This window comes from Chinchilla lanigera, unplaced genomic scaffold, assembly GCF_000276665.1.
Source record: "Chinchilla lanigera isolate Chin_1 unplaced genomic scaffold, ChiLan1.0 scaffold00021, whole genome shotgun sequence".
NCBI classification, from domain to species: domain Eukaryota; kingdom Metazoa; phylum Chordata; class Mammalia; order Rodentia; family Chinchillidae; genus Chinchilla; species Chinchilla lanigera.
The window spans coordinates 24,027,291-24,048,652 of record NW_004955422.1 but is presented as its reverse complement, the minus strand read 5'-3'; the positions used below and the strand labels follow the sequence as shown (position 1 = coordinate 24,048,652).

At 38.5% G+C, this 21,362-nt stretch overlaps 1 protein-coding gene across 1 annotated transcript in view; it reads left to right on the top strand.

Moving 5' to 3' along the window:
• The window catches only part of Hiatl1 (hippocampus abundant transcript-like 1), a gene marked incomplete in the record, with an annotated part of 61,876 nt that overhangs the window by 13,346 nt on the left and 27,168 nt on the right, over positions 1-21,362 (top strand). The window contains 1 exon segment of the mRNA XM_013514003.1: positions 13,653-13,748. Coding sequence (XP_013369457.1) covers positions 13,653-13,748 — 96 coding nt within the window.

Sequence of the window (21,362 nt, the reverse complement as noted above, 5' to 3'; positions counted from 1 at the left end):
GGTTTTTATTATAAATGGGGGTTGAACTTTGTCAGATGCTTTTTCTGCCTCTGTTGAGATGATCATGTGATTTTTTTTTGTCTTTGGTTCTGTTAATATGGCATATTACATTTATTGATTTGCATACTTTGAACCATCCCTGCATCCCTGGGATAAATCCTACTTGGTCATGGTATATAGTCTTCTTGATGATTTGCTAGTATCTTGAGGATTTTTGCATCTGTGTTCATTAGGGAGATTGGCCTGTAGTTTTCTTTTTTGGTTAGATCTTTCTCTGGTTTTGGAATCAGGTTAATACTTGCTTCCAGGAATGATTTTGGAAGTATTGCTTCCCTTTCAGTTTCTTAAAGAGTTTCAGCATTAGTGGCATTAATTCTTCTCTAAATTTCTTGTAGAATTGAATAGTGAATCCATGAGGGTCTGGGCTTTTCTTTGTTGTTAGATTATTAATCGCACTTTCAGTTTCATTGACAGATAATCGAGTTATTTAGAATTTTTATATATTCTTGATTTAGTTTTGGCAATTTGATTGTATCTAGGGATCTGTCCATGTCTTCTGTGTTTTCCATCTTATTAGAATTTAGGTTCTCATAGTAGGTATTGAACATCTTCTGGATTTCTGTAGGTAGGACCCGTTGTGATTCCCCCTTTTCATTCCTAATTGCTTGAATTTGTGTTCTTTCTTTTCTCTTTTTGATGAGGTTAACTGATGGCTTATCAATTTTATTTATCGTTTCAAAGAACCAACTTTTCGATTCATTGATTCTCTGTATTGTTTTCTTATTTTCAATTGCATTAATTTCTGTTCTTATCTATATAATTTCTTTTCTCATATGAGCTTTGGGTTTGATTTGTTCTTTATGTAGAAGTTTGAGGTTCAACATTTGGTTGTTTATTTGAGCTTGTCCTGTTTTTGTAATGTGAGAGTTCATCATTATTTATTTATTTATTTATTTGGTTTTTCTCCGGTACCGGGAACCAAACTCACGACCTTGCGCTTGCCAGGCAGGCGCTTTGCCACTGAGCTAAATCCCCAGACCCGAGAGTTCATCATTATAAATTTCCCTTGTAGGACTGCTTTCATTACACACCATAAGTTTTGGTATATTGTATCGGCATTATCATTTAATTGTGTATACTGTTTAATTTTATCTTTAATTTCCTGTGTTTAATTTCCTCTTTTGTCTTTAACTTCGTTGGTTGTTCAGAAGGGTGTTGTTTAACTTCCATGCATTTATGTAGTTTTTGTGATTTCTTTTGTCATAGATTTCCATTTTCATTGTGCTATGTCCAGACAGTATGCACAGGATGATTTCAATTCCTTTACATTTACTTAAACATGTTTTGTGGGTTAGTATGTCATCTGTTTTGGAGAACATCCCATTTGTAGCTGAAAAGAATGTGAATTCTGATGTTTTGGGGTAGAAAACTTGGTAGATGTCTATGCAATCCATTTGTTCACAGGCCCTGTTGAATTCTGATTTTTTTTGTTTAGTTGATCTATTTGTGACAGTGGAGTATAAGGTCCCCCATTACAGTTGTGTTAGTGCTTATTTGATTTTTCATGTCCGTTAAATTTCTTTTATATCATTGGGTATATAACTATATATATTTGGTACATATGTATTTATGATTGTTATCTCCTTTTGGGAGTTTTCCCTTAAGAATAATGTAGTGACCTTCTTTATCTCTTGATTTGTCTTGGCTTGAAGGTCACATCATCAGCAAATAAAACAGCTGCCCCTGTTGCATGGAATATTGTTTCCCATCCTTTGACTTTCAGTCTATAAATTTCTTTTTGAGTTAAATGTGTTTCTTGTATTTAGCATGTTGTTGGGTCTTGTTTCTTGATTCAGTCTGCCAGTCTATTTCTCTTGATTAGTGAATTGAGAAAATTTACAGTCGTGGGTATAACTGATATGTGTTTACTTATCCTTATCATATTATTATCTGCTGTAGGTGCTCTGTCTGTTCCCCTCTGTTTAGTTCCAGTTAGCAGTTATGGTGTTCCAGAGAGAGAAGGAGAGGGGGAGGGGGAGAGGGAGGGAGGAAGGGAGGAAGGGAGGAAGGGAGGAAGGGAGGGAAGGGAAGAGAGAATGAACACAGGCAGCCCATTGGGAAAGGAGCAGTCACTTACCCTGGTCTGTGTCAGTGAAGTTTGTTGCCAGGTGCTTGCCCTGCCTAGTGGCTTCTTTGTATTGGTGTTCTTGGATTTGTGCACATTATGTGTCTCTCTACAGTATTTTTCAGAACACATTGTAGAGTTGGTTTGGTGGTCATAAATTTGTTCTTTGTCATGGAAGTATCTTATTTCTCTGTTAATTCTGAAGGACAGTTTTGCAGGGAATATCAATCTGGGTTGGAAGTTATTTTCTCTCAGGACTTGGAAACCGATGAGGGCAAGAGAGAATGAAGGAGAAAGCAAAAGATCATTGAAGCGAATCAGAAAGATTAGGCACAATGTTCACTCACATGAAGATATCATAAGATCAAGAGAGATAGTTGAGGAAAGAGAGAAAGAAGGTGAATAGAAAGGAATAAAAATATATGTATAAACCTAAAAAAGAAAAAGCAAACAAAACAACCCAGCCAGACAGTAAATGGAAATAATACACATGAACAAAAAAATACATAAAATTCCTCTAGTGTCCACTATTCTGTTGCTGTGTCCAAATCAGCACCCCACCAATCCTGCAATAAGATTAGTACCAGATGTAGAGCTGAGCTTGGCCTCTGGATGTGGGGCTGTGGCCAGCCTTTAGCCAGCGGCTTTCTGGATGGCCTACCCACGTTTCCTTATCTAGTTTGTCTCTGCATTGCTCTCCTAGTTGCTGGGGCACCCTCAGACAGAGACAGTCCCATGTACGGTTGGCCCCTCCTGCACCTTGTATGACCTGTTCTGTTCCACACTGCTGGTTCATGGTTCCTCTTACTCTCTACCCTCCTTGTCCCACACCGGTGGTCACAAGTCAGGGAGTGCTGATTTCTTGGCCCAAGGGTGCTTACACCACTGGTCACAGGGCAGGGGAGTGCTTGTTTCCTACTCCTTGTCCCTCACTGCTGGCCACAGATCAGAGGGAGTGCTAACTTCCCAGCCCAAGGGTACTTATGCTGCTGGTCACCAGTCACAGGAAGGAGAAGTGCTAATTTCCCATTCCTTGTCCCTGCTGCCACTGGACAGTCCAAGTCCCTCTCTTGCGCCGGTGGTAGGGCAGGAAGAATTGTGTTGTTTCACTAGCAGTCCTCAATGCTGTGGCCAATTCCTAACCTCATTGTCACTAGAACTTCCAGTTAGCAGTTATAGTGTTCCAGAGGGGGAGAGAGAGAGAGAGAAAAGAGAGAGGAGAGAGAGGGAGAGGGAGGGAGGGAGAGAGAGAGAGAGGGAGGGAGGGAGGGAGAGAGGGAGGGAGGGAGGGAGAGAGAGAGAGAGGGAGAGAGGGAAAGAGGGAAAGAAAGAAAAGAAAGAAAAAGAAAAGAAAAGAAAAAAGAACACAGGCAGCCCACTGGGGAAGGAGCAGTCACTTACCCTTGTCTGTGTCAGTGAAGTTTGTTGCCAGGCTGCAGTGTTCTTTGTTTCCAGGAAATCAAAAGAGATGAGGTGCCTTATATCCTAGATCTATCCTGTATGATTTGAGTTTACCACACCTTTGCAGTCTGTCCGTTTTTTTAGTGGGGTGGGCTTCCTTCCTGGGAATGGCAATTCCTGCTCTGATCCCCCCAGTTGTAAATCCACAGGCAGCCCTGTAGGCTGGTTGGTTGTTTTATAAAGTCCTATGTCGATGTTTTGTTTGACCTACAAGTCTTATTTCAGATTAATTTTGGTATCAGGGTGTATGTCCCTCCCTTTCTTCCAGATACCTGTGTTTTTACTTGATTTTCTCTGAGAAACTCCACTGTGAATCCTTTATTCAGTCATGTTGAAGCCTCTACTGATAGCCTGCTTTTTGATCGTTACTACATTTTTAAAATATCAGGAGTTCAATTAAGATATTGCATTTTACATAGTATCAGTTATTTATCAGACAGCTCTATATAGTACTTAAAAGAAAGAATCTTCTAATATGCAGAGAAAATTGCGTGATGCAAAGTACAAAAGAATCCCTGAAGGATCTGTAACATGGAACTGTAGTATGATATTACCTAAAGAAAAGAGTGGCTTTATGTTTTAAATCAATAGCCAGCCTCCAACACACATGTGTTCCATAGGTCACTGAGGGCATGCCCTTTATGGGGACTCTGGGGTCCAAGCCTTCCCCCCGCCCCACCGCTGCCCCACTGCCGTTTCATGACTGCTGTAAGGTGAGCAGCCTGCTTGGCTACATGTTCCCACCATAGGCATGAAAGTGATGAGTCAACTCACTACAGACTAAAACCTCCAAGTTAAGCTAAAATAAAGCATTCCTCCTTAATTGTTTCAGGTGTTTTGGCACAGTAGTGGAAAACTGTCACAACTTCTGGTCCTCATCATTTAGGCTAAGGGATGCTCAACCTGTCCTGGTTTTGGTCCTTAGCAGTTGTAGGCTTCCTATTTTCAGCATTCCAAGTGCATATGCTATTGTTTGTACATTTTCTTAACTTTAGCTCTGCCCTGCTCACTCTTAAGATACTGTAGACTGTCTTTGGGGAAGATTATAGCTTTTCTTAGTGGTGTGATCTCTATGCAGTATCAGTTGAACTGGAAGGTTATGGTATAGTTAAGAGTTTTTCCTTAATGCTGTGTTATAATTATATGTGATCAGTTTTACTATTTTCTCTCAAATAAGGTATCATATTTGGATTTTACTTGAGGAACCATAACATTTTGTGTCTGGGACAGATAATATACTGTCATTTCCCCCTTGTTTTGAAAGAAAAAATTCTAAGAGAAGTAGCTGACTCATTCTTTAACTGAAATGGCTATGTTGTCTGTCCTTCAACCTTGGCCACAGTGGAAACTGAAAATAGACTGGGCCAGGGAGTAGGAACACCCAACATTGTGTGCAAGGGAGTGAGCATCACTCCTGTTTCCTGTTAGCAGATTGCTGGTGTTTATTATGCACCCTGATCTTTTGAGTTGAGGCTCATTGTTGGGCAGAGGTAGACTGCTTTCAACATTACCTTTTTTCCAAGGAACTGCAGATGACCTAACTGAGAAAAGCCAAAGCCAGGTGCCCCAGTGCATCTGAACTTCTCAGGTCATGTTAGAAAGTAGGCAAAAGAGTTTGTAGAAACTACCCCTTTCCCCAGAATCATGGTTGCCAGGCTAGAATCCTTAGTGTAAGGGATGTGGTGAGTAGGTAAGTGAAGATCTGTACTTGGCTTTGCCTGAGTAACTGGCTACATTGAACTCCAGTCACTTAAGTTGCTGTGGAGCAGGCTGCCTGTCACATGTATGTGCTGATTCATTTTGTGGAGGTTCAGGTTTTATAAGAAAAGTAGTGTAATGTGATGAATAGTAGCATATAGTCTGGAAGTGTGTGACTATCTTGATGGAGTGCTAGAGCAGACATTTATTGTATAATTTCTGTCATCTGTAAAATGGGGATAATAATGGTTTCTATCTCAGAAGATTGCAGTGAGGATACAATAGTAGCATATATGATGTGCTTTGATTGGGATCTGGCTTCCTGTTTGTGGATCTTGCTGTTACTGGATAAATTTTTTCTGAGTATTACTCAGGTTCTTTGTAATCCTGTTGATAGCCTATGTCCTCTATATATATGTATTCATGTGTAATTCTGCTTTCCTTGAAATGAGAAGGGGAATGATTTCTTTTGCTCACCATTGCCCCCTATATCTGGCTGATATTTAGTGGAGCTCAGCAAATATGTGTTGACTGATTTAATCATTGTAGTTGAATAAGGGGTTGGGGAGCACTGAGGATTGAATCCAGGGGCTTGCCCGTGCTAAGCAAGCTCTGTACCACTAAGCTACATAGCCAGCTCTTTTTATTTTATTTTATTTTATTTTTTGGTACCGGGAATTGAACTCATGACCTTGCGCTTGCCGGGCAGGTGCTGTACTGCTGATCTGTATCCCTGGCCTCTTTTTATTTCTTATTTTGAGACAGAATTTTGCTAAATTGCCCAGGCTGGCCTTGAACTTTTGATCTTCCTGCCCCAACCGCCCAAGTAGCTGGGATTAACAGGTGTATGCCACCATGCCTAGAGTATATTTTCACTATTTCATGTTGGTAGAGATAGGAATATTTACAGAAGTTATTCTTCAAGTATTGATTTACTTAAGTTGTTGGTAATTTGTTAGTTTGAAAAGTTGTTAAAAGTGGTTATTTTATAAATGTTTAATAAATGCTTAGCCTATCCAGTATGATAGGTATGTCATTAATTCCACTATTTAATATAGTGCTGAGAAAAAATGTCTAATTTTTGTAGAAAAGTTAACCTGGAGAGGTTTTATTATTTTTTTAAAATTTGTGTTCTTTATCCTTGTGTTTATATTTTTTAAAAAGTTTTCAGATAGTTTTTTTCCTAGGGCATTTTACTAGCTAGAAAGATACAACTGATATTGCTACAAAGTGGTAAATGTGTAAATTATTAAAATATTGACAGCTCATAGTGAAATTATCTTTTCAGTATGTGACTTTAATAATAGTGCAGAAATGACCAAATTCAGTTGCAGTTTCCAACTGTGGAGGACTAGTTTTCATTCAGAATATATTTACAGTATTTTTTCCTATTTAGAAGCATAGTAGCTCCCAGGGTTTACACAGTTAAATTCTTGGTTCCTTACTCATAATTATGGATCAAGCTCAAGGGTTCATGTTAGACCACTCGCCTAGCATGTGTGAGGCTCTAGGTTCAATCTACAGTACCATTAAAAGAAGAAAACGAAAACAAAACAATCCGAAAAGCAAAAAACACCAAACTCAAATATTTCATTTCTAATAGGTCATTATTGTGCAAAATACTCACCCATGATATATTTGACAGTGAGGGGATTTATTGCACACAATAAGAACTCCAACAGTAGCATGCTTAGCCCAACAGCTTAATAATATCATCAAGGTGTTGGATTCATTATATTCTTTTGCTCTTCCTGGTGTGGTCCTTGGTGGGCTCTGTATGACTGAGCAGCTCTTAAGTAGCACATCCTTACACAACAATGCCCCCTAAGTTAGAAACAAAGTTTTGTGTGTGATTTAAAGATGAAGAAATGCCTAGAAGCCATCCCACATTTCCCCTTGAATCTCATTGGTTATAATGCCACTCATTCTTCCTTAAATCATGGAATTATCTTGGTTAATTTTGAGGTGAAGATTTAACAGCTGGATCTGGGGGAGCTTTTCAGCCTTCAGTCGTAGGGTGACTACTATCAGCATAAGCACACAGTTGTTGAAACGTGAGCAACATTGAAAATGTGTTAGCAAGTGTTTCTTGGTTAGTGCAGGAAGCCAACCCTTGCTGTCAAAAGTGCCTGTTACGCTGAGTTCAGAGTACATTATAGAAATACTATTAGATCCTACCTTTAAGAAGTGTTGTGTAATATAAGAGGAGCTACAGGAAGATGACAGAGAAGTACCTGTCTTCATTAAGGGAAATCAGGGAATGTTAGCTGCTTCTTAGATAATAAATTTTCATAACAAGTTATTGATATTTATGAACTCCCCTTTATATTACATTTATTCATATTCAAACTTAGTTTTCTGTAAAGGATTTGATAGTAAATATTTTAGTTATTTCAACCATATGGTTTTTGTTGCAGCTACTCAGCTGTCATTGTGGAACAAAAACAGCCACAGACAGTATTTAAAAGAATGGACAGTAGTAGGTATCAGTAAATCATCATTTACAAAAAGCACGCAGTGGGCTAGATTTGAACTGTGAGCTGTAGTTTGCCAGCTCCTGTTCTAGTATTTTAATACCACTAGTTTTTTTCCCCTCTACCACTTTCTTATTTTTATATCCTGTCCATTTACATTTTAAATAAACTTTATTTTAGATTAGTTTTAAGCTTAAAAAAATTGCATATAATAATACACAGAGTATATGAAAACTCTGTACCCATGTTCCCCTTTTATTAGCATCTTACATTAGTATGGTGTATTTGTCTAGATTCATGAATGAGTATCCATGCATTATTATCAGCTGGAGACTACTTTATTCATATTTCTTGATTTTTACTGAATGGACTTTTTCTGTTCCAGTATGTCATCCAAGCTACTACATTTAGTTGTCAAGTCTCTAAGCTTCTCCGGACTACCAGTTTTTCACACTATTCTTTTTGATGACCTTCAAAATTTTGACAAATACTGGTCAGGTGTTTTGTAGAATATCCCTCAACTAGGATTCATCTTCTTTTTTTCATGATAAGGCTAGGGTTAGGGGCTTGGAGGGATAAAGCCTGCAGAGACAAAGTATCATTTTATTATATGATATTCTCCCCAGCCTTCTATAGTATACTCTTCTGAAGGAAGTAACTTTTGGAGTGAATAAGTTATATTCCACTTCCTTGGGGCAGAAAGTCTTCATAATATTTGGGATTCCTCCTCATAAACAGACTTACCTCTTCTCTCTGTTTTATTTTATCATTTTATCAACATGAACTCACACATTGTACTTTGGGTTATAGTGCAGGACTGCTTTATTTCTGTGATCAAATGGTTCCAACTTTCGTCATTGGGAACTCTTTGACATACTTCCATCATCACTGTTGTTTGTTTGGTTTGTTCTTTGTTTTTTGTTGTTCTGGTACTAGGGTTGAACCAAGAGCCTTCACACTGAGCTAACTCCCAGCCCTTTTATTTTTATTTTGAGAGAGGCTCTTGCCTGAGTTGCTAAGTTGCCCAAGCTAGGCTCAAACTTTTGATCCTCCTGCCTCTGCTTCCCAGAATTGTGAGATTACAAGTGTGTCTTTTTTTCTTTTCAAGCACTAAAAATACATCTATGTTTTTAAAATTACAGTAAAACACATATTGCCATTAATCCCCCTCAAAATACTCCCCTCTCACTTCCAAAGGACTTATCCCATTGTTCTTACCGCTTTCTAAAGCAGTTCTAGAAGTCCTCATTTGTGTGTCTTTTTGTTTTCATCTTGCCTTGATGTCCTGAATCAATTAAAAATTTTACCTTTCCTGGTTATTTTGACTTTGGGGAGGAGCCAGGAATTGCACTGCCAGATTCAGTGGATGAGTACATACCATGTTTTTATGAGCCTGCCTTTCTCTTGGATGGCACTCAGCAGCAGCATTCAGTATTTTTGATTATGTCTTGTAAAGACACTCAAAAAACACTTCCAGAACTGCTTCAGAAAATGGCAAGAGAAGCTGGGCATGGTGGCCCATGCCTGTAATCCCAGCACTTGGGAGGCTGAGGCAGGAAGATGACTTCAAGTTTGAAGCCAGCCTGGACTACATGGTGAGTTCAAGACCCGCCTGAACTTTGACCCTATCTCAAAAAAACAAAAAAGAAAATGTCAAGAATTATGGAAAGCGTGTTTGAAGCAAGGGGAAATAGTTTGAGGGGGAGTCATGTCAGTGTTGTTAAGTCAAAGCAGACCCTTAGCGAAACTAAGGTAATCAGTCACAAGAAATTTTAAAGTGGAAGTTTTATTGTTTCTGGTGACTGAACACGTGGGTTATGACTCCAGGAGCCAGCCTCTGACCAGAGGTGTCTGGGGTTATATGGAGAGCTCTGGGTTATGGAGATGTGAATGGGTAAGAGTGACTTGGTAGGTTAAGTTTCTTTTTTTCTGAAATTATGTCACCTGGTCAAGATTGAGTTATATCCTGCTTTCCTAAGTTAGGTTTTAGGATATTATCTCTCAGAAATGATGTGTCCTGTCTGTCCGGACTGGGAACGGAATGGCAGTAGTAGGGGGAATACTGCATTCTCTACTCACAATGTATCTTTTACTATGATAAATTCAAAATAAATACATTTATTTAAACATTCACTGTATAATTTGATCACAGCTTATATATTGTGATACTCTAGACTCCTCTTATATATTTCCAGGGTTAGTCATTTTTGCAAGGAGCCCTGATCCATTCCTCTTTATTCACCTACAGGTAACCTCCAGTGTACTAGAATGAGGTCCCTGCAGTTTGTATGCTGGAGTACCCCGTATGTGATAGGCAGTTGCAGGACAAGTATAGACCTACAGCTGCTCTTTGCTCTGTGTGAGGTTTATGTTCAAAAGCAATGGGGTATTAACCCGTATGGATGTCTCACTGTCAGATTTCCTTTCCCTCTTTTGAGGGTGATGACGACTGTAAAGGAGAAGAATGCTCTTTTGGAGTCCTTTACATGACTGGATTGTGTGTGTGTATAAAATTGTGGTAAAATACACATAAGACAAAATTTACTGACAACGCTTTTTAAGTGCACATTTCAGTAGTGCTAAGTATTTTCGCATTGTTATGTGACCAGTTTCCAGGAATTTTTCATCTTGCAAAACTGAAACTGTTCATTAAGCAGCTCCTCATTTCCCTCTCACACTCCAAAAATTACTTTCCTTTTCCTTCATCCTTTGGCCACCACTCCTCTACTTTTGAGTTCTGTGAATTTGACTGCTTTCAATACCTCATGTAAGTGGAGCCATATAGTATTTGTCTTTTTTGTGAATGGTTTATTTCACTTAACATAATGCACCTAAGGTTCATCCATGTCATAGCATATCTGTGTACCTATATTTTAAGCCTGATCATGCCCATCCTTCCATCATTTCCCAACACCTCTGATACTGTGAACTGCTTGTGTTTTTTCTAATCTCAGCTTTAAAATGTGTCTCACAATAGTGTCTATACTTTAAAATAGAAAGTAATTTTTTTTGGAGAATATATTTTTTCATTCTCAGATATTTTGACTTACATGGGGGTGAAGGATGAGAATAGAGAGCTACCAAGGGACCTCATGGAAAGACTTAGAAGATTTTAATCTTTATAATGAGGGCAAAGAGAGTATGTAGCAGTGAATAATTAATTGCTGTGTAAACTAATCTGAACCTTACTGTCTTAAAACAGCTCCCAGTAATGACAGTTCTTTGGGGGAGCAGTGTCTGGAACTCAGGTAGGGCGTCTGTACTGGATTTGCTCAGGGTTCCTCATGGTTCTTACTCATCTGCAGGCCATTTCATTCTGGGAAACTGCAGAGAACTAGATAGGCTAGCCCTCTTACACTTCCTGCTGTGAGCTATTTAAGAGTCTTTGAGATTCTTACATGAATGATGCTTGACATAGTCACCTAGTGTTGGACGTGTAAAATGTAATGCGATGCATGGAAGTCAGACAGGATCAGAGAAGTAACAGGGTCTGATGTGCATTTAGACCCATCTCTCTGGCTGAGGGGCAGTGGGTGAAGGAGCAAGAGTGGAAGCAGGGGTCCCTTTTCAATCTCTACCTCAGCAAGAGAGGGTAGAGGATTGGACCAAGGGGAGCCAGACAGTAAGAGAGGACTCAGGCTTGATGACAGAGTTTCTGACTTGAGCCAGAAGGAGAGACACAGAGGGGCTCACACAGCCTTGTTAAAGGCAGAGGTGGAGTAGTTCTGTTTCCAGTCCTTTGGTAAAGGGCTGATGAAAACTGGTATTTTTAAAAATTGTGCTAATATGTTATTTTTTATTTCTTTGAATTGCTAGGTGCTTAAATGGCCCTTTCGTTGTGAAAACACACTTTGTGAAGTGTGGTGCTTAAATGGTGCTTTGAATTGCTAGGTGCTTAAATGGTCCTTTTGTTGTGAAAACACACTTTTAAAGTGTGTTTTGTTTTGCAAATGTCTCATAATTTAATGGGCTTTTAAAAACTGCTCATTAGCCTGTAATCTCAGCACTCAGGAGGCTGAGGCTGGAGGATTGAAGGGCGTTTGAGGCCAACCTGAACTACACAGAGAGACCCTGACTCAAAACAAACAAACAAACCTGCTCATTAGACTTAGAGGACTTTGCAAGTTTGCATATTTAATAACAATTTTACTTGGCTCTTTTTGAAAAAATTTACAAAATAAAGAAGTACACATTCCCTTCACCTAAATCTAGCAGTTAATATTTTGTGATCATTGATTTATTTGTTTGTTTGTTTGTTTTTTTTGGTTTTTCTCCGGTACCGGGAACCGAACTCACAACCTTGCGCTTGCCAGGCAGGCGCTTTTGCCGCTGAGCTAAATCCCCAGCCCCTGTGACCGTTGATTTAGAGTAGATATGTGCACCATCTCTCCAAATCACTTGACACTGAGTTGTAGTCCACAAGAATACCCAAGATGTTTAATGTTATGCAATATGATTTATCTGATACATAATTCTTACTCATGTTTTTCCTTTTACCCCTATTTCATCCTGAATCCAGTCTTGCTCCATTCAGGAGTCCCAATTTAGTTATTACAGCTCTAGTCTCTTTTAATCTGGACCATCTCATTGTAGAACTGAGGAGGTAGACCTAAGGCCTTTGCACTGAGCTACATCCCAGACCTACATATGTTTTTAATTTTTTTGAGACAGGATCTTGCTAAATTGCCTAGGCTAGACTCAAACTTGCTGTCCTCTTGTTTCAGCCTCCCAGAATTTGTGCATTTGTGTATGCGTGTGTGTATAAGAGTGAGTTACAGGCATTCACTACCAAGCCAGGCTTGACATTATTTTTAGGAGACCAGCCATTTCATTTGTTTTATAGGCTCTTCTGTAATCTGAATTTGTCTCTTTCCTCATGATTAGATTCTAGTTAACCATGCCAAATTTACTTTTAACTTTTGAAGAGTTAACAAATACAACCATAAGAATAGTATAGGTTTTACAAAGCCTGTGTATCACCTGTAGTTAACCAGATACTAACAGCACTTGACTTTTCAGTAAGTATTATCACAGAGTCAAAGAATATTACATTGAAAGGAATTTTAGATTTTATCCCAGTAAGTCACAAACTGCCGAAAATTAGCAGATTAGGCATAGTCTTTAAAATAGAAACAGAAAGCTGAATTCTGGTACCTTTAGATATGGAGTGTGTTACTGTATTTTCATATTAAACCTAGTCTTTATTGTTCTCAGCCAATATTTAAATTACCTTTGCTGCCCCTGAGGCTTTTGAACATAGCAACCTATACAATCTCTTGTGTATAGCTAAAGAAATTTAGACTTAGAGAGGTTAAGTTGCTGAGGAGTGCATAATTAGCAAGGGACAGACAGGTCTTGGAATCAAAATCTTTTTGGAGGGTCAGGGGTGGTTTTTGAGACAGGCTCTTGGCTTGTGGTCCAGGCAGGCTTTGAATTTGCTCTGTAGCCCTGGCTGCCCTTAAACTCTAATTTCTCCTGCCTGAGGCTCTTGCATGTTGGGATTAAGGCATGTGTCACCACACATGCCTAATCAAAGTCTAGAAGACCCAGTTGATTTCCTACCAGAGTTCCAGTGGTTTGAACTAAGGGGACAAATAGCCTATCTGATCAGGGAAGGTGAAGGAACCAGGGGTGCCACAGAATGAAGCTTAGGAGGAAGAGAGCCCCCGCAGAAAAGATTTTTGGTACTTTTTCAGTGCTAGTAATTGAACCTAAGGCCTTACACTGCTAAACATACATTCTGCCAGAGATATATGAAGCCTCAGAATGAAGTTTTTTCTTAAATAATATGGATAATCCAAAAATGTTAATTTAAATATTTTATACCATTTTAAGAAAGTGAATTTCTTATGTATCTTACTACGTTTCATAATAGGTTTCTTTCTTTTTTTAAGCTGCAAGGCTTTGGCCGACCAAGTGTTTACCATGCTGCTATTGTCATCTTCCTTGAATTCTTTGCATGGGGCCTGTTGACAACTCCAATGTTGACTGTAAGTATTACTGAACTGGGTCCTTGTCCCAGGTCTATATATCTAGGGATGTGTTTGGGAGTAGCTCCTAATGGTGATTTAAAACAGCTTGTTATTTTGGGTTGTTTCTATGGTATTGTGAACCAGCTGCAATAAAATACTTCATTGTGCATTCCTGAGTAGCACTGCACTCACTGAACCAGAGTTGTAGGGGTGCTGTCATATAAAGGAACTGCATATATTTAGGAAGGTCTTTTAGATATACTGTAGGAAATACTCAGCAAGCATTGTTGATATTTGTATGTTTATGTGGTTGTTAATGGCCTTTGACTTAAGGATATAATACATAGGATATTAATAAGTATCTTGTAACAATGAAAGTAATAATTGTAAAAATGTGCACATTTCTGTTTTTGGTAGCTTATATATGGCCATTTCTTAGACTCAGTATTGAATTTCTTAGCAAGAATTTGGGTGTTTGACATATGCTGTGTTTGGGAGGAAGTGAGGTCTCCCCCCAAAACAGATTAGGGGTAGATTCAGGTGCCTAGTAACTGTTTAACATTTAATTTTCACAAACACCTTTTAAGTTGGCCTTAAGTTTTAGTTATATTAAATTTTTCTTTAAAAACCTGATGGTTAACTCTTCCCAGTCATTTTGCCTTATCAGAGGATAACTTTTGATATGGATAGTCTTTGTTCCCCATTTAGGTCCAGAAAATACAAAACTTGAGAGGGGTAGCTAATAGCCAATTAGTCTTACATGAGACTTGACAATAAACCTTTTAAGGTTTTTAAGCCTTCTGGCACATTTAAAATACAAAATTGATTAACTAAAATTATAACAGTTTGAGCAGTAGACTTGAAAATACTTCCTAATTCTCTTTTATTCTTCCTTGTTGCACTACCTTTTCCTTCATAGAGTTTTATTTACTTCAGTAATTAGTTGAGGACAAGTGGCTCCCCATTTTAAATTAGAGAGATTTGACTTTTCATCAATGTGTCTGTAGTGGCTGCTTCTGCCTGGGACCCAGTTAGTGCTGAATAAATACTGTATTTGAACAAATCCATGAGTCACAGGACACATAGATGTCCTCAAGTTAATGTTTCTCCAAGAAATGTCTTCAGTGTGAATACAGACACACCGTGCTACTTTTTCTTTTCTTCATTTTTAAAAATTGTGTTAAAGTACACTTAACATAAACTTCCTGCCTTAACTATTTGAAGTGTAGTTCAATGGTATTAAACGCATTAATAATGAATGTACAGATGTTGCTACCATCCATCCCCAGAACTCTTTACTTATAAAAATCTCGGTACACATTAGTCAGTAGCTCTTCCTTTTCCCCCTACCCTGAGCCCTTGGTAACTACCGTTCTGCTGTTTCTGTGCATTTGATGACTTTATCTCATGCAAGTGGAATCACATAGTGTTTGTCTTTTCGTGACTGTTCTATTTCTCATAGCGTAATGTCTCCAAGGTTCATCATGCTATCGCATGTATCAGGATTTCCTTTTTTTACTTTTTTTTCTTTTGGTGGTACTGGGATTTAAAACCAAGAGCATGCTGCCACTGAGCTACACTCTCAGCCTTTTTCTTTTTCTTTTTTTTTTTTTTTTTTTTTTTTTAATTGAGACAGGGTCTTAGAAGTTTTCTAGGCAGACTCAAACTTGGCATCTTCCTTCCTCAGCCTCCCTTGCTGTGGGGACCATAGATGTGAGTCACTGTGCCTAGCTAGGATTTCCTTGTTTTTTACAGTGAATAATACTTCACTGTGTCACTCTTGCTCTCAAAGTATGTATATGTGTGTATAATATATACTATATATACCACATTTTTATTGCCTTTTTTATCAATGGAATACTTGGTTTTGCTACCATATTTTGGCTTCTGTTAATAATGTTAATAATGTTACTAAGAATATGAGTATAGAAAAATCTGTTCAAGTCTCTGCTTTTAGTTGTTTTTGATATATACCAAGAAGTGAATTGCTGCATCATAAAGGAAAGCTATTTTAAGCTTTTTGAGGAACTGCCAGACTGTTTTCCATAGAGGCTATATATAATTTTATATTCTTACCAACCGTGTGTGAGGACTGCAGTTTCTCCTCTGGGGTTTTGTTTTGTTTTCTTGTTTTTTTCTTTCCCTTGTTAGTACTGGGAATTGAACCCAGGGCCTTTGCACTGAGCTGCATCTTTTTTTAAATTTTGAGACAAGAAAAGTCTCACTAAATCACTAAATTGTGTGTGTCGGAGATGGCTTTCCATCCTCCTGCCTCACCCTCCCAGAGTCATAAGGATATAGGTGTGTGCAACCACTACTCCTGGCTTGTCTTGTTTAATGATAGGAGCCATCTCAGTGGGTATGAGGTGAGCCAGGTCACTTGCTGTAAAGAACTGAGTTTTTGTTTTTTTATTAACATTTGTGATCCTAGTCATTTGATTCCTCCTCCCCAGTTTCTTCATTTGTGTTCTTCCAGGAAAGATGGCCCTGTGGTTATATCCATCACCAGATGCACAGTTCAGCTGACTGAAGATAAGGTGCCCATTCAAACAGATGTCATGAACTTTCCTTGGTGTTTACTTTTGTCCTGTTATTATACATTGTGGTTTATAGCATACTTTTCTATCAATAAACAAGCAGGTAATTAAAGAAAGACCAGTGCTGATTTCCAACTTTCCTATTTAACATTGTAACCAGAGCTGGTAGAATATAAAGTAACCACTGGTGGGTCTTCTTAATTTAAAATTAGGTATATAAAACATTTTGGTGTGCATTCTGATTTTGTTACAGAGTTTTAAAGTCTTTTAGTATATCATTACACTGCCTTCTGGTGTCCATTGTACCCGATGAGAAGAGAGCTGTTAATAAGAATTGTCATTCTCCTTAGGTCAGGGGTCTGCAAATTGTGGTCGATGGGCCACATCTGGCATTCTGTCTACTTCTGTGCTGTTTGCAAAGGATGGTTTCACATCTTTAAATGGTTGATGGAAATCAGCCAAATTCTCTAATTTTTAGATACCATAACATATTAGTATTTTATACAGTCAGTATTGTTTGATTTAGTGTGGTATTTGTCTATTCCTGTTCTTCCTTTTCCAGAACTTCTGTGCTTTCTTCTGTAGTCAGTTCTTGAAGATGTTCTTGTTTTGTGTTGCTTTGTTTGGTGTAGATCTGCTGTGTAGTGTGTTGTTTCTGATGTATATGTAACATTAAATCTCCTAGAGAAAACTGTACTTACTATCATAATTAACTCATTGGCAGTGATATAGATTATCCTTTTATTTTGTATATGTCCTTTATCTGTTGTGAGTGGGAAAAGAGGTCAGAAATTGAGAGAATGTGTTTCTAGGGGTGGCAGGTAATGCAGATGTGTGAAGTGTATAAGAGTGGGCTGGTGTTAGGGTTAGAATGCCTGTTCCTTCTTCAGCAGCAACCACCATCTGCTCATGCAACATGTTAACAACATGCAGCCTCTCTCTGAGAAGATGAAAAATGGTCAGTTTTTATGAAATTTTCTGAAATTTACATGTTGACATTCACATGTTGAAAAGCAATATAATCCAGTAGTCTACCCTTCCGGTTATAGGCAGTAGTAGCCAATTTGCCATCTATGGTCTAAAGACCTTTGGTAGCTAGAGAGGAAAGCATTACTCTTTAACATTAAACACAAGGACTGGTTATAGGAACTCTTGAGTTTTTTGAGACTTTGATCTCACTGTGTAGGTCTGGCTGAGCTCAACTCACTGTGTAGCCCAGGCTGGCCTCAGTCTCCCTATGCTGGGATTACAGGCATGTATTACCATGCCCTGCATTGAATTCTTGATCTATGAAAGTGTGGGTACTCTGGCATTTCTTCCAGAGTACTGAAGCACTTGACCATGTGGTTATAGGGCTTTGTGCCACTTTTGGCAGCCATGCAGAATCTGGAGCTCTATGCTTTTTGAATCCCACCCTATTTAATTCTGCTAGTGTGTTTCTGTAAGTCCTACTTTGGAGAACTATGCTTTGATTATAATCTTGGAGCCAAATCTGAAGACAGCAATTTTATTTTATTTTTTTTTCTTTTTGGTTTTGTACCAGTGATTGAATCCAATTCTTTGCACTGAACTACATTCATAACCTTTTTCATTTTTTATTTTGAGACAGGGTCTTGCTGAGTTGCCCAGTCTGGGCACAAACTTTCACCCCTCCTTCCTCAGCCTCTCAGAGTGGCATGTGCCACCACGCTGACTCTTCATACTTTTTGATGCACAAAACAAGTTATTGAATGGTTCTGATCTTGGTAAAAATTTTTTGAAACTTTGATGATACTCCACTCAAATATTTGTTTTTCTTCAATACGACCAAGCAGAGTTCAGGTGCCACATTGGAAAATAATTTGTGGATGGATTTCAATTTCATTTAAAACTATTATTTCCAAGCAGTTTTAGGATTACAAGAAAATTTAGAACAAGGTACAAAGTTTCATATCTCTCTACCTCTACATGTATAATCCTTTCCTATTGAACATCCCCCACCACAGTGGTACATTTGTTTCAATTGATTCACCCACCGCGACACATCATTGTCACTCAGAGGCTATAGTTGATGTTAGGTAGGGTTCACTTGTTGTGTTCTACCTGCTGTGGGTTTCGACAAACACGTAATGTCAGTGCCCCTCATTATGGTGTCATACAGAGCAGTGTTGCTGCTTAGTCACTTCTTCCTCCCCAACTCCTCATAACTGGTACTTACTAGCTCTGCGGGGCTTCCTTCTCCACAGCGCCACAGACTTGGAATCAGATAGCTTGTAGACGTTCCAGACTGGCTTCTTACACCTAGGGATGTGCATTTAAGGTTCCTTCATGTCTTTTATGCCTTGATAGACATTTCCTTTCAAAAGTAATGTATATGTACCACAGTTTATCCATTCACTTAAGGACATCGTGGTTACTTCCAAGTAACCATCAGTACTTTATATTTGGCAAATATAAAAACTGTTATAAACATCTGTGTGCAGGTTTTTGTGAAAACATATTTCCAACTTTCAGTTCTTTTGGGTAAACACCAAGGAGCACAATGACTGGATCACATGGTAAGAGTATATTTAGTTTTATAAGAAACTGCCATACTGTCTTCCAAAATGGCCATACCATTTTGTATCCCTACCAGCACTGAGTGGGAGTTTCTGGTGCTCCACATGCTTGTTAGCATTTGGCATTTGTCAGTGGTCTGGATTTTGGCCATTCGGACAGGTGTGTAGTGGTGCCTCATTTTGAGTTTACACATTCTGATGACACCTGAAGTACTGAGTTTTTCATATGCTTATTTGGCATCTTAAATTGTCTTTGGTGAGGTACCTTTGAAGATCTTTGACTTATTTTTTTAAATCAAGTTCTCTAATTATAGAGCCTTAATAGTTCTTTGTAAAATTTAGTAAAAACTCCTTTATTACTTATATTGTTTGAAGATATTTTCTCTCAGTCTGCAGGCTATCTTTTCATTCTCTTGATAGTGTCTTTGCAGAGCACAAAGTTTTAATGAAATATTTCTTCATGTATTGTGCTTTTACTGTCATCTCTGTAAAGTCATAGCCAAATTGAAGGTCATCTGGATTGTTCTGTAATGTTACCACTGAGTTTTATAGATTGAGTTTTAAGTTTAATTCTGTGATCCATACTGAGTTAATGTTGTGAAACATCTTTTCATTGGTTCTGGTACATTCTCAGTCACTGGCTCTGAATTTATTCTCTGCCTCATTCTCTATGTGGGACAAGTTTAATTGAACTCATGTCCAACTTTCTTATTAAATCCCATGTCTCTTACTCTTTATTATACTTTTTGTCTCCATTCTGCATTCTTGGGGAGCTTCTTTTATCCTGTGCTATAGGTTGAATATTTGTCTTCTCAAAACTTATGCTGAAAATTAATTTGACATTTTAACAATATTAAGAATTGGGATTCTAGTGAGGCACAGTGGCACATGCTTATAATCCCAGCTAGTCAAGAGACTGAGGCAGGAGGATCACAAGTTTGAGGTCAGATGGGCGACTTAGTGAGACCCTGTTTCAAAGTAACACTGAGCCGGGTGTATTAGCTGATACATTGTGTCAACTTGAGAAGTTTAGAAGTTGAAGTGACATAGCAGGGGGCCAAGGTCCTCACTTTGTAACCACCCTCATCCTTTGCAAGAGGAGGGCACAAGATGATGTGGGTACTACACCTGACCTGGGGGGTGATGGCCTGCTTACAATATAAGGGAGGAAAAAAGCCTTGCTCCTTTCCCTTTTGGTTCTGCTTTTGCTGTCTTGTGCTGCTTTAAAGTGTTGCCCCTATGCAGTGCCACCCTGCCTTGAGCCAGCTGATTACAGACTGAAGCTCCACAAGTTGTGAGCTAAATAAACCTTTGCTCCTTTAATTTTGAGTGTTGGGTGTTTTGTCTCAGCAACAAGAGAAAATGAGACCCTGTTTCAAAATAACACGGAGCTGGGCATAATTATGGACGCATGTAATCCCTGCACTCAGGAGGCTGAGGCAGGAGGATTGTGAGTTTGAGAAGAAGCTGGGCTATGTAACAGGTTCCCGGCCTGCCTGGGTTACATAGTAAGATCCTGTGTTAAATGAAGAAAATAAAGGAGAAGGGAGCACATCAGTGATAGAGTATACCCTGGGTTCAGGGCTTAGTACTGGAAAAGAGAGGAGAGGGGATGGGAAGACAAGGGGAGGAAGGAAAGAAAGAAAGGAAAAGAAACAAGAAAGAAGGCAAATTTGGTCCCCACCTGTTCACACCCTTTCTACTTGTCAAATGCTGATGCCTTGGTCTTGCACTTACCAGCCTCCAGAACTGTGAGCAGTGATTTCTTGTTCTTTACAAATCAGCTGTTGTCAGGTATTCTGTTACAGCCTCACAAAATGGACTAAGCCTATTTTGTGTTCAGGAATTCTCTCTTCAGCTGTGTCCCATGTTTTGTTTAACATACTTACTGAGTTCATAAATTAGTGTGGTTTTTTTCTCTAGAATTTCATTTTTTTCTCTTTGACATTTGCTGTGTACTTTTTTTTTTCAGTGCTGAGGGTCAAGCCCAGTGCTTGCTAAATACATGCTAGACAAACACTACCACTGAGCTACAATCTTAGCCCATAAATCTGTACTCTCTTAGAGTTTCTAGTTTTAGGAGTCTCAAGCATTTCTTCTGTATCTTAGGACATGGTAAGTATATTCATTTTAAAGCCTGTTTTGAGTAATTCCAGAATTTGAAGTTTTGGAGGATCTGTTTCAATGTGGTTGTTTGTTGTGTTTGCTCTTTGTTCTGTGCTCATGGTGTCTTTTTTTCCATTTATATATAGCTATCTTTGATCACGTACTGGTTACTATATTTGAAAAAAATACATAAATATGAGGTCAACTTTAAGCTTAAATCATGACATTTTCAGAAGTGATTTTAGATTTTTCTACTAGGGATCTGCTAGTCTGGGAGCACTGTCATGCAAATTTATGGCATGAGGTTTTTGTGGATTACCTAGGTGTTAGGAAACTGGGCCCATACCTGGATTTATATAACCTTTTGGGTGTATCAGTTGTTAAGAGTTGAGCTGAGTAACCAGGAAACTATTTTGTGATAAAAGCAACTTTGAGTGTTGCTCTTAACACTT